Consider the following 14,095-nt stretch of genomic DNA (forward strand, 5'->3'; position numbering starts at 1 on the left):
CACTATCCATGATGTGACAAAAAATAAAGAGAGTAACTATATGAGACAAAATCTTTTAATTGCTTTTTTGTCAGAGCTGTACACACACACACACACACACACACACACACACACACACACACACACACACAAACAGTCGAGGTGTAACAACAGTATTAGCTGTAATGGCTTAATATATACAATACTTACTGAATTCATACTTTATGGAGCCTGTGTGCATGACCACACATACCAGAGTATTGCTATGTCATGGCTGATCTGCTCTTTAAATATGTCTCTGTACAAAGAGTGAAGAAAATCAATCCTGAAGTGGTATGGCTAACTTTTGTTTTTGGCTGTGGCTGTGAACTGTAATGAGTCTGTTTTGGCATTGCTGTTGACTGACAGTTTGACTGTCCTCATCCCTCTAGACAGTACTTTCCATCACAGCACTATCTATTGTCTCCTTGCTTCCTTGTGTGTCTCCCTCTGTGTAGTCCTTACACTGCAGCAGCACACCATTCACAGAGAGACTCTGCTGAGTCCAGATACTGCTGATGCTGTCAGCTTTGCTGAATAGCTGAGTAGTGCTGCTACCTGATACATCTCCCATGTCAAACGACTGGCTTCTTTTAAATTGTGAGTCCAGAGGGAGCAGAAGTAGTTGACTGAGGCTTGAGTCTAGTTTCCAGCCCAGCATAGGCTCTCTGTCTGTGTGTGACTGTGTTGTTATCATTGATGTGCTACTGGAGGATTCTGGGTTATGTTCCTGTGTGACCTGCAGCTCCAGTGAAGTGAAGGCCCTGAGAGGGTTGTCCAGGCTGGGCTGCGGCTTAGAGGGAGCTGACCACCAAACATTGGCCAGTGTGTGTTTGGGGCTGTATGAAGCCCCAGCCATGGATGTGGAGGAAGAGGATGATGAGGTAAGGCTGCTCTGGAGGGAACCACACTTGAACTCCACCACCTTATCTTGCAGAGTCACTTTCGGCTTTACTATTGGCTCAGGTTGAGACTGAAGCTGAGACTGGGACATAAGAAGCCCATTTTTCCCAATTCGACCCCCATTGGTCTGAGGATATGGGTCAGTAACACTGGTCAGCCGCATTTTAAGGAGAGCAGTATCTGCAGCTTTATAGTGCACCATAAGAACGATGAACACAAGCAAGATGGCCACAATGATGCCACCAACCACCAGGATCATGGTGCCTCCAGGCAGTGACCTGGGCAGAGACTGACACTGAGAGTAGTCGTCCTGGGTGAAGAAGTGTGTGCAGCCAACAACACTGGTGGCTGTGAGCATGGTGGCAGTGTCATCCCAGGCAGCAAGCACACACAGATCATAGCGAGTCCTCGACACCAGATTAGTCACCACAAAAGACTGACTGGAGGCTGGGATCATCCTGAACAAAGACAAGAGAAACTTACGATTATTTAGATGAACTAGCCTACGCTGTCGGGGGCCGACAGCAAGGGGTATATCCGCAAACTTGTCCAATCCTCAACTTTCCAATATACCCAAAGTATACGCACTCGCACCTGCCACTAACTTTTTTAATTAATTATGAATAAATTCAACAAAATAACTGTTAAATATTATGATATAATGCTGAATACACTTTATACATGTTCAAAGTATCCATATAAACTCGATATTGAACACAGAATACCTGAACTCATACATTTCTCTCTAGTTTTTAATAAAACTAGTTAACCTATTATACCTTGTTAAATATTATGAATATTAAAATGCTAACCACACCTGCCATATCTTCAAAGTGTCCAAATGTCATGAAAAAGCATACACTATGTTTATTAAATTTCATGAAAAAGCTACAATATGTCCAACTTTCCATTCAATGCATTAATAAAGAAATGGAGGCTTAACTATTTTTTATATGATAATTAATACATGTATATTATAATGTAATAAATATTATGAATAAGTGCTAAATAAACCCATGATATCCTCAATGTGTCCAAATGAGCTCAATAATAAAGAAAAAATGCCTTAACTATTTTTTCTGTGTTCACTAATAAGTTAACCAGTTAACTTATTATGTAACTATTACCAATCATAGCCAAAGTAATAATGATTGTACTTGTAGATAGTTGTTACATGAATCATTGTACAAAATTTGAATGCAATATCTCCATCAGTCTGGAAGATAAAGCTGAAAATGTGTTTTTAGCATAATAAATTAATTAATTTGCTAATTAATAATAAAGCTACAGAGATAGGGATAATTCTCAGGTGGTATGTGATGCCCATGCAAAATTTGAAGCCAATACCTGCAATACTTTGAAAGATACAGGCAAAAATATGGTTTTTCTATCATTAATTAATTAATTAATTAACTAATTAATAATAATGGTAGACAGCTCAAAATCAATAAGGATCATCTACAGGGGGTATGTGACCCATAAAAAAAATATCTGCGGACGCGCAAGACCGATTACATAATATCCGCATTTCTTGCGGATATAATAAGTCTCCCTCTTTTCACATTATAAATCTTATATGTACATTTTCCACAAACCTTCTGGCACTGAATGTCAAAGAATTTCAAGAATATATTGAATTTTTTTTTTGTGAAAAGGGTTTATGAGAAGATGTTTTGTGATAAAGGCTTCTGTGAGTGCAGTATATACACACCTGACTTAGATCAGCTGAATATTTACTGCAACAGCCCAAAGACCTCCTACATTTATAAATAGATGCTGCATTAGCAGCTCAGACTCATTGTAACAACGCCTCACTGTATTAACAGTAAACGGAGCATATCCCTGACACCTACTATCTGTGTCCTGTGAGTTAAGTATTTGTGGAGGATGTTCCACAATCTACATTTAAATATTAATATTATTTCAAAGTCTTATATCATATTTAATATGAAGAGCAAGGGTCCTTGAGGTTGACCACATAATTGATGTTTTTGCCCTCAACCACATCAACTGCTGCATTGTTCTTCTGTGAAATGCCAATTGCTAAGTTGAGTTTTTGTGTTGTAATGATATAGTAACTGCAAGCAATGAATGGCAAATATGTTGTCGTGAGCCGATCACGGTACTTTGATTGTGGAATTTGTCTTGAATATAGCAATAAATAAATACATTTATTTGGATAGCTGTCACACCGATGAGGGAGGGTGACATGGTGACATGGTGACCATGGTGACATACACAAGGCTTACAGTCTGTCCATGCAAGTTCCTGCAACTCTCATTAGCTCAGTTTTTCTGAGCTAATGCCAGAAGTTAACGTGATGTATGACGCACTACAGAAACAAGATATAGATGCGTCTGGCGTCCAACAGTCGATGGACACATTTAAGAAGATATAGGCATAGATATAGATAGATATAGGACAGGACATGGAACAAGCTGATGTGCCTGCACAAGATGGGAGAGCAGGAGTAAACAAGAGGAGGAAACACATGCAACTACAGTCCCGAAAGAGGCCTGAGACACTGTGATAGGTCAGGTGGAAAGGTTTATATGATTGTAGTCAAACTCATTGAAGTTGAAAAAGTAATGTAAGTCCCTCTGCCAGCAAAGTGAACACTTGCCTACTGATTGCATCATTAAAACCTGAAGAGGCTTTGTCTGAAACTGTGACCCTTCTTGAAGTCATTGTCACAATACCAATGAAAAGCAGTGAATCTGAGCCCTCTCTTACACCTGGCATTAGAATTAGATCGATTAGATAGTGATCAGATAGCGCTTCACCACATGCATTCACAGTTGGCATTAACATCTCCGGTGTCCACATAAAGATCTGATTTCTTTCTGATCAAGGTCACTCCCCCTTTCTGCTTTCCATTGGACAAGGTTAGGCAATTGCCTTACGCACCGAACTGCCAGTGGCCCCATGAACACCAAATAAGTTGCCCACGAAGCTTGCTTTTGTTTTCTGTTTATAACGTCTTTCTAAAAACTGATATTCTAAAATTCCATCAGAATAACTAATTCATGAATAACTGTCTCTGAAGTTACAGTGAGCCTGATTCCTCTTCAAAAGTAAACTTCATCGTGAGTCACAATTTTTTAAAGCACATGCAAGCTTTCTGGAAGTGCTGGGAGTCAGTTTATCCCAGTTTGGGGGTTATAGCTCCTAGTGTTCCTACCACCACTAGGACCAAATAATAATCCCCATATCCTCTCTAGCTCTTCTCTCAGCCCTTGGTATTTTGTCAAGCTTCTCATGTTCCATCTTCTTGATGTTGCCATCACTTGGGATTGTTGCATCTAAAGTATCACTACTGCCCTCTTCTGCTGCTTATCGACAACCACTATGTCCGGCTGATTAGCCACCACCAGTTTGCACTATTGTTCTCAACCACCTTTGCAGGCGTTATCCATCTGGATCCTGGGACCTCTAGTCCATTCTCGGAGCCGTTGATCCTCACCATGCATGGTAGGGAGCTTCCTTCTCTTGATGTCAGTGGCCTCTATCTCTTCCTTTGGCCAGCCAATTCTGCCAGCAGGGTATCTGATGACTGGCAGGGCATGGGTAATGATGGCTTGAATCGTTTTCCTGCCACTCAGCTGACTCTTGAGGACCTGCCTTACTAGGTGCAGGTACAGTTGTACTCCTAAATTTACATACCCTGGCAGAATTTATGATTTCTTAACCATTTTTCAGAGAGTACAAATGACATGACAACACTTGTCTTGTGACACTGGCAGCATTTAATTGGCAAGATTTTGTCAGCCATAGCCAACTTTATGTTTTGTAGTGGTTAAAATAGTCATGTTATAGAAATGTTGGCTGAAGACGTCCCACAGGGAGAGAAATAGATAGTGCACATAAAAAAAGATCTAAAAAATAAAGTAACGTGGGTCATTTAGCCAAATGGAGTAAAGTATCGTTCTTTCTTCAAATATATACTCCAGTAAAGTAAAAGTATGTTGTCGTAAAACTACTCCTAAAATTATTATTTATCTAAAAAGTTACTCTATAATATATATAAATATTATATTATATATAAGTATTTGTAACGGAGTAAATGTAGCGTGTTACTACCCACCTCTGGTCTTCAACATCTGCTATGTTGCCTTCAATTAGTGCCACTCCCTCAGTATATATACAAATCCTCCAATCGCTCACTTGGGCTGTCTTGTGTCTCCTCCAATTTTGGGAGCATAAGGGTTGTGCGCAGTATCTTAGCTGTTCTTAGGACTGCCCTGTTCTGGACAAGTGTTGAGGAACCAGGGAAACCTATGCACTATGGTATATGTTTGTGTATATATATATATATATATATATATATATATATATATATATATACATACACATACCTATACCAATACACATGCTGCATGAGTTTAACTCATTGACAGCTCGCTAAAATATAAGACCAGCTTTATGTCGCATCACTTCATTGTAAATTCCAATGATCATATAATTTGACAAAAAAACCACAGCTGGTGGTGCCCTGCATGTTGGGTATACCAGGGCCTTGTGTGAACCATGTCCAGAAGTTACTTATCTGAAATAAAAACACCACTGACAAGGTAAATCCTTTTTCCACAGTGTAAATGGTTGAAAAGAAAAATCAGGAATTCAGATCTGTCCTCAGATCACTACTAGTACTAACGTCTAATTACTTCTTAGGCCATTATCTACTTCCTCAGAAAAGTTGAGTTTTGCTGTTCATATACAAACAGACAAACATGTCACTCAGAAATATACATAAAAAAGAATCAATTTGATATGTTATTAAACTGCAGGGGACTGGTGGATCATGTGATGCAACAATAAAGATTGGAGTAGCTACTCTAAACTAAAATGATCATGTAAAGTTTAAATGATCCCAGTCAGCTAGGATTAACTGTGCATTCACTTGTATTATCAAATTTGAATGTTTACCTGTAAAAGACAACTTCATCATCAGAGCAGTTGTACTGGAGTTGGTACATCTTAACCTTAGGAGCTGATTTGCTCACCATCCACTTGACAAGTACTGAAACAGATGTCACCTCTGAGACGAACACAGCACTCTCTGTTTGGCTCTCAGAAGCCCCCTTGCTGATCCTGGTGGTTCCCGTGATGTCAGAGAGGTGTGACTTGGGTAGTGCTGGGTGTTCAGTTCCATTGTTATGGTGGGGAAGGTGGACAATTGACACCTCAACAGATGCAGTGGACTCCCCTGCCACATTGGCAGCAATACAGGTGAAGGGGCCATAATCCTTAGAGGTGGTTATGCTGATATTCAGTGTTCCGTTGCTGTACACTGCTGTTCGGGAGGAGTTGCCAAGTAGGAGATCATCAGGGGATATCCAGTGGATAGTAGGAGAAGGGTCTCCAGCAGCCTCACACTCTAGGCTGGCTGACTGGCCCTCCAATACCAATATCCTGTGGGTGTGCTTGGTAATGAGAGGTGGCTGACAAACAAACTCCTCCTCCTTTACATTCCAAAAATAACGACCCTTTAGGGCAGGTGGGGAGGCACAAGTCTCCAGGTCATCGTCTCGCTCAAGCCTCCGCAACCACAGGATCTCACAGTTGCAGTGAAGAGGATTCCCACCCAGACTTAAGGATAGTTGGGAATCAAAGGGTGCAACCAATAGCATGGATTCTTGGGCGTGGATGAAGATGGGGTCTGGGGGTATCTTCTGCAAGCAGTTTGAAGTTAAGTCAAGTCTCACCAGCCTTTCCAGGTGCGTGAATGTGCCCTCTGGAATAAAATCCAATAGGTTATGGTCCAGACTTAGCTGGTGCAGATTAATCATTTGATTAACTGAGTCCCATGGCAGAGACATCAGGTTATTGTAGGAGAGATCTAGATCCTCCACAACAGGGGCGAGGTCCTCAAAGGCTTTGTCACGGATGCGAACCAACTGGTTGTTGTTCATGATGAGGTGCTGTAAGTTGACCAAACCTCGCAAATCGTCGGGGCCTAGTTCTATCAAGCGGTTATTGTCCAAATGAAGTGAACGCAGTGTTTCCAGGTCACCAAAAGAGAATGGCTGAATGTAGCTAATAGTATTCCTGGAGAGTGTCAGATCCACCAGGTCAGTCATATTGGCAAAGTCCTGTTGTGTTATGCGAAATATGTAATTGCCTCCTAGCCGGAGCTCCACTGTGCTGCGGTCAATATCTGGAGGCACAAAAAGGAGGCCTTTGGAGGGACACAATGTCCCCAAGGACTCGGACAGATTTTGGCAAACACAGTACTTGGGGCAGGTGTGGGTGATCATTATTGTGGCTCCTAGGACCAGCAGGCAGTAGATGACGTGTTCCATGGTAGAGTCACACAATGGAACCTGTTTTAGAAACAAATAAAAAATACAATAGAGGTGAAATTATCATAATATTTATAGGTTTTATTAGTATTAGTATTATTATGTGACCTAATAATAATACACATCAGCTCATCTGCATCACAGAACGTCTTATTTTAATTTTACACAATGAGAAATTGAGGGACTGAAGTGGATGTGCGCAAAATAAACATTTCAATTTCATGACCATGGTGTTGTCATCACTAATGCCAGGGAGTGGCAGAAGGTGGCAGATGTTGTGAATGCAGAAGGCTAATAGTGTGCATAGTGTGTACAGCAGCGCCACCTGGTTGTGGCACACAAAGATCCTCTCTTCTGTGCACTGTGGTTTGGGGTGAATATCCATTCTTCCATTCCATAGCTATATCAAACCTATATGAAACCATGATTCTCTATCATGCTGGGTTTAGTGTGTCTGGCTCTGACTGTTCATGGAAGTCAGAGCCAGCTCACAATCCATTCATCATCAATAGTCAGCAGATCTCACTAGAAAATTCTCTCCCTTCTCTTTTCCTCTTCCTCCAATAGCTACAAATAAAGCATTTAATGTCATTATGCATTGTGATAATATTCATTTGTATATCCTCCCTATTTGACTGATTTAAACAGCTTCAGCTGTAGTAAATGGGTTAGGGTTATGATTGGAAATGAAAGACTGCTCTGCACAAGACAGGCACCGACAGGCAGGTGGAACAGACAGCCAGTGTTACATCAATGATTGTACACCACTAAAGAATCACAGTCAAACGTTGTGCTATTGTTGTTGTAAATCACACACCGGCTGCTTCATGCTCATCTGTAATAGTGATGGGTCGTTCGCGAACGAGAGCAGAATTAGAGCCAGCTCTTTGAAATGAATGACGAAAGCCGGCTCGCAATCAAGAGAGCAATTTTTTTGAATTATTATTATTGTATTTTAAAGCCGTGCGTGATTGGTCAAGATGTGTGGCAGTGTCTGTGTGACAGAGATTGGACATTTGTCTATGGGTCTTTTTTTTTTTTTAATTATGTATGTCTATGTTCAATGTTAAGTCTATTGATGAAGCCATATACATCATATACATATTATATATATATATTGTTTTTTTTTTATTATTATTTTTTTACATTAGTTCAATAATAAATTAATTTAAGCAACAAAAAATCTGGTAACGCTTTCTTTTACAGTCCCCTAATTACCAGGTATTTACCTGGTAAATTCATGGTAACACCAAAGTGTTACTAGGTAATTACCAATGGTAATAAGAAAGTAAATACAGTGAAACTGTTGCCAAAATACTGGGCATTTACCTGGTAACTATATAGTTAATTATAGCGTGTTATTACTGCTGTTAATAAGAAGGTATGTACAGCTAAACTATGGCAAAACTATGGTAAATGTAAGTGTATTATTGGGTTATAAACTGGTAATAAGCAGGTACCTACAGTCCCCTAATTACTAGCTATTTACCCAAGGGGTAATCTAACAAACCTAACCCTAAAAATGTGTGTAATTACATGGAAACAAGCTTGGCTTTCTTTTACAGTACAGTTTTACTTTACTTACCGAGTACATTACCGTGCATTACCCAGTATTTTGGCAACGGTTTCATTGTATTTACTGATCTTATTACCCTTGGTAATTACCGAGCAACACTTTAGTGTTACCATGAATTTACCAGGTAAATACCTGGTAATTAGGGGACTGTAAAAGAAAGCGTTACCAAAAATCTGAGGAGCCAAAAGAGCAGGCCCTTTTTAGTGAGCAAAGCCAAAAGAACTGGCTTTTTGTGGAGAGCCGGAATTCCCATCACTAATCTGTAACTGCAGTGCAAACAAACCCAACCAAACACACACCCAAGCTATCCAGAACTAGCACGAAAAACACAAAAACACTGACTCACAACGGAAACGCAAATTAAAAATGCAGACAAAATGCAGAAAACACAAAAACAGTAACTCGAAATAGAAATCACAACACATACCTCTTCCGAGTTAGTGTTTTCTGCTTTTGTTTTTCCGTTTTTTGATTTGCATTTCCGTTGTGAGTTAATGTTTTTGTCTTTTCTGCTTTTGTGTTCGCGTTTGTCATTTGCGTTTGCGTTTTGGGATTTACGTTTGTGTTTTAAGTTTTGCCTTTCTGTTTTTTGATGTGCATTTGTCTTTTGTTATTTGCGTTTGTGTTTTGCACCACAGGGCCACTGTAGATATGTATCAAATGCAGTAATTTATTTTTGTGTGAGACTGAGTGAAGAAACATTTACAGTTACACCGCGCTCTGTAAGCCAGAGGTCTCCTCTCTGCTCTGACTGTAGAAAATCACAGCCTGTGTGCTTTGGGAGGGGGTGGGGATCCCGGCAGCACCCACTGCTTGATGCTCTAGATTTGTCACTAGTCACTTTTGACAAAAAAAAATCACTAGGAGGAGTCTGAAAGTCGCCAGTCAGCAAGTTGGCAACACTGCTACCACATGACTGCACATGCTGTACACGTCCGAGTGTCTTAAAGGGACATGAACATACTGGTAGCCTGTCTACCTACAGACACAGCCAAAAACTACTTTTATTTTTTTTTTTTTAATTATCGAATGTAAAGGCATGGAAAAAATGATGTTGATTATCATCGTACATTTCTTTAACGATACATTTTTCGATAAATCGTCCCAGCCCTACTCAACGCTCATAAACTCCTTGTATTGGCTTCCTTTACCCCATTGCTTGATTATGGTGAAATTTAACAAATAAATAAAACTGCATCAAGTAAATGCAAAGTTGAATGTCTGTCTGAAATATGGCTGCCTTTTCCTGGCAGCAAGAGGTTTTTTGTTGCCAAGGAACTTCTGGTACATGTACAAGCTTCTCGAACAGAATCAAAGAGGTCTGCGTCCTGCGACACGTCTGTTATTTTAATGTCTATCTGTGGAAACATGTCTTTTAGCCAATGATATATCTGACATATTTGATCAGCAGAGCTTTCAGCCAATTATTTTTTCGACCATAGTTCTTAGGGCATTGGAAATTATGCTGCGTCCCAGTGCATCAACAAAAAGCAGGACAGCTGAGTGTCCAGTTAAAGGCTGTGCCGGACACTGGCATTTAAAATCCAGAGTGTCCAGCCTAAATCTGTACATATGGCCACCCTTATAGAACACAGTCATGTACAACACTACATACAGCACACGCCATCACTATCCCTGCTCTCATCTCTAAACTCACCTTGTTCCAGCAGAGCCTGGTATATATTTTATTACTTAAATTGATAAATCAATGTGTGGTTGTATGAAGTACTTACATTTAGTCAGTGTTGACTTTGCTGTGTTTGTAGCCAGCACCCTGTCATCAACAGGAACCAGTCTGAGGCATGGATGCTCACCCTCAGTGAAAACATAGCTGCCAGCAACAACACGGAGAAAAAGAGAGGAAAAAGATATTTTAGTTACTTAAAGGTACAGTGTAAAATTCAGTTAAATTAAATTTTATTTGTATAGCGCCGATACAATATCTCAAAGCACTGTACATAGATAACATTATAGAGAGGAGAGAAACCCAACAATTCACACAATGAGCAAACACGAGGCATCAGTGGAGAGAAAAATACTCCCTTTTAGGGCTGGGCGATATGGCCTCAAATCAATATCACGAAAAAAATGATTTGTTCGAAAGAACTAATCATTTTAGTGAACGAACTGACTGGAATCACTTCATGAACTGATTCGTTCCTTTCTTAGTTAAGTTGAGCTCAGCAGCGAGCGTGGTGGCCGGGAGTTGAACTGCCTCATTCTGTGAATCACTCGTGAAGTCGTCGGCCGGCTCCGTCACTCACTCGTGAATCTTCGGCAAACGACGCCAGCCAAAGTGCGCCGAGCGGGGAGGGAGTGACTCGTAAGAACTGTGTCTGCCGTGCTGCTGATTCGTCAGTCACTGACTCATTCATGATTCGTAAAAGAACGAACTGATAGAGAGAAAGCTGTCACGGAGGAGGACGTGAGTCAAGTCAAGTCAAGTCAAATGTATTCATAACGCACATTTACAAGCGGCCACAACCAAAGTGCTTCACAGAAAGTGAAGTGAGCGCTTATGTGCAAATACACATTGGAAATGGCCAAATGCAAGTAAAAGAAAGAAAAGAAAAGGGTTAAAATACAATGACTGAATTAAAATAATATATAAAAAAAGGTAACTGGGGACACTATTGGATTGTACTTAAAAAGGAAACATTAAACGTGAATCCATTCGCATCGCGAACAAACTGACACACAGAGAACTCGTGAACTGTGGCTGAGGAACGAACTGACAGAGAACTGGAAAACTGTGGCTGAGGACATGAATCTCGTTCGCGCTGTCACTCACTCTATGACCCACAGCGTGAACGTACTGCTCTCAGGGAGGAGGTGAGTCACGTAGCAGGGCACTGGGCTCCTGCTACGCACTGAACAATTCAGTGAACGAATCTTTTGAACTAATCATTAATTAACTGATTCAAGTGATTCAGTACACTCAAATGAACTGCTGATCCCATCACTACCGGGGAGGCTGTTTGTCTTATCGTCACTATCGGTTCATGAAGTTACTGTTAAATGTGATGAACACGCGAATTATAGTTGAATATAAACAGGTTGAGTGAAAGAATCTGGAGTTTTAAAACTACTTCAACACGTTGTTATTATTCCTAAAAATAATTATACAATTATATAAGGGAAATCAGACAAAAACAACATTATTCCTGTTACACATATAAGTGACGTGACGTCGGTATTCATGAAATCCACTAGCGCACCCCATCAAGCCTTTCGCTGTTCATGCCGAGCAAGTCGATAACGCAGCCGAGCATGTGCAGCATCTGCCTCGACTGATTGGGGTGAAATGAAAAATGGGGGAGATAGAGGAGAGGTGGGGGACAGAAAGGGGGTTAACACTTTATAATAAGTAACACATGAATACTCATTAGTATGTAGTTTATAAACACAGTTACAAATGTTTTACTGATCCCATCAGCTGAGGAACAGTGTCCAAATAGCTGCTGTACTCAAGCAGCCAATCAGCATCCACCTCCAACAAACAAGCTCTTTGGTCAACTTACAAGGGACTGCTTAATTTGAGCGTATTTACATCCAAATCAAGTGAACGGTGTAGGAATTACAAGCCTTTCTATATGTGCCTCCCACTTTTTAGGGGACCAAAAGTAGAGAGACAATTCACTGAAAAGCTATTTCATGGACAGGTGTGGGCTATTCCCTCATTATTTCATCTTCAATTTAGCAGGTCAAAGTTCTGGAGTTGATTCCAGGAGTGACATTTGCATTTGGAATCTGTTGCTGTTAACTCTCAATATGAGATCCAAGGAGCTGTCACCATCAGTGAAGCAAGCCATCATTAGGCTGAAAAATCAAAACAAACCCATCAGAGAAATAGCAAAAACATTAGGTGTGTCCAAATCAACTGTATGGAACATTCTTAAAAAGAAAGAATGCACCGGTGAGCTCAGCAACACCAAAAGACCTGGAAGACCACAGAAAACCACTGTGGTGGACGACAGAAGAATTCTTTCCCTGGTGAAGAAAAAGCCCTTCACAACAGTTGGCCAGATCAAAAACACTCTCCAGGAGGAAGGTGTTTGTTTCAAGTCAACAATCAAAAGAAGATTTCAGCAGAGTGAATACAGAGGGTTCACCACAAGATGCAAACCATTAGTGAGCCTCAAAAACAGGAAGACAAGATAAGAATTTGCCAAACAACACCTAAAAAAGCTGTTATAATTCTGGAAGAATATCCTCTGTACAGATGAGACCAAGATCAACTTGTACCACAGTGATGGGAAGAGAAGAGTGTGGAGAAGGAAAGGAACTGCTCATGATCCACAACATACCACTTCATCAGTGAAGCATTGTGGTGGTAGTGTCATGGTGTGGACATGTATGGCTGCTAATGGAACTGGTTCCCTTGTATTTATTGATGATGTAACTGCTGACAAAAGCAGCAGGATGAATTTCTGAAGTTTTTCCAGCAATATTATCTGCTCATATTCAGCCAAATGCTTCAGAATTCAGTGGACGGCGCTTCACAGAGCAGATGGACAATGACCCAAAGCATACTGCAAAAGCAATCAAAGTCCCACCCTCCAGGGCAGTTACGGCAGCAGCCATGCGCTACACCTGCTGCTTGTTGAGCACAGTAACTGCAGAGTGATATGTGCTTTCACGTGAGAGTCGCAACACTCCTCTGCCGCTCTGCAAAAGAGGCGTGCAACTGTGACAGCGGTCGGCGAGTCGCGCGATAGCTGACAGACAGGAAGCTCGGCAAATAATTGTATTCGGACCAAATAAAATGATTGGTCACACTTTTATCAGAAATATCTAAGAGTGAAATAATTCAAAACCTGGTGGGTTTATCATACGTTTTAGAGTGCCATATGCTTATATTAGGAGCAATTTAAGATTACAAAGGAGAAGTGTAACAATACAAGAAATGTAAATATAGCTTTAAATCTATGACATCTTAAGAATACGTTGGCTACTTTGCTGAAACAGTCTTATCCAAATGTTCAACCACTCACTCTCCTTTCACCAAAGTCCATAGAGAAATTTCTTAATTCTTAATCACAGCAACACAAGATGCTGATCCACTACAGCTTACATTAAAAGCTTGAACATGTTGTTTTGTGACTTTGTGAATTTATATATCTAAAGTCACGGTTCACTGGCTCGACAAAACCAATGTGTCTCAGAGAAAGTTTGCGGTACTTGCATGCTGTCACATGCAAGGAGTACACACACTGTGCAAAAGTGTGTATGGGTGCATTGTGAAATGCTTTAAAAACACAGTACATTCCTGGATTTAAATCTACATGCAACTGCA

At 40.5% G+C, this 14,095-nt stretch overlaps 1 protein-coding gene across 1 annotated transcript in view; it reads right to left on the reverse strand.

The window, feature by feature from the left end:
* Window positions 1-406: 406 nt before the first annotated feature.
* lrfn2b (leucine rich repeat and fibronectin type III domain containing 2b) overlaps window positions 407-14,095 on the reverse strand; it is a gene marked incomplete at its 3' end in the record, with an annotated part of 32,166 nt that continues 18,477 nt past the window's right edge. The window contains exons 2-4 of the mRNA XM_083898434.1: window positions 10,533-10,630; window positions 5,848-7,244; window positions 407-1,379 (exon numbers count right to left, since the gene is read on the reverse strand). Coding sequence (XP_083754560.1) covers window positions 407-1,379; window positions 5,848-7,223 — 2,349 coding nt within the window. The 5' untranslated portion in view covers window positions 7,224-7,244; window positions 10,533-10,630. The remainder of the gene's footprint in view (window positions 1,380-5,847; window positions 7,245-10,532; window positions 10,631-14,095) is intronic.

This window comes from Microchirus variegatus (assembly GCF_963457635.1).
Source record: "Microchirus variegatus genome assembly, chromosome: 12".
Taxonomy (NCBI): Eukaryota; Metazoa; Chordata; class Actinopteri; order Pleuronectiformes; family Soleidae; genus Microchirus; species Microchirus variegatus.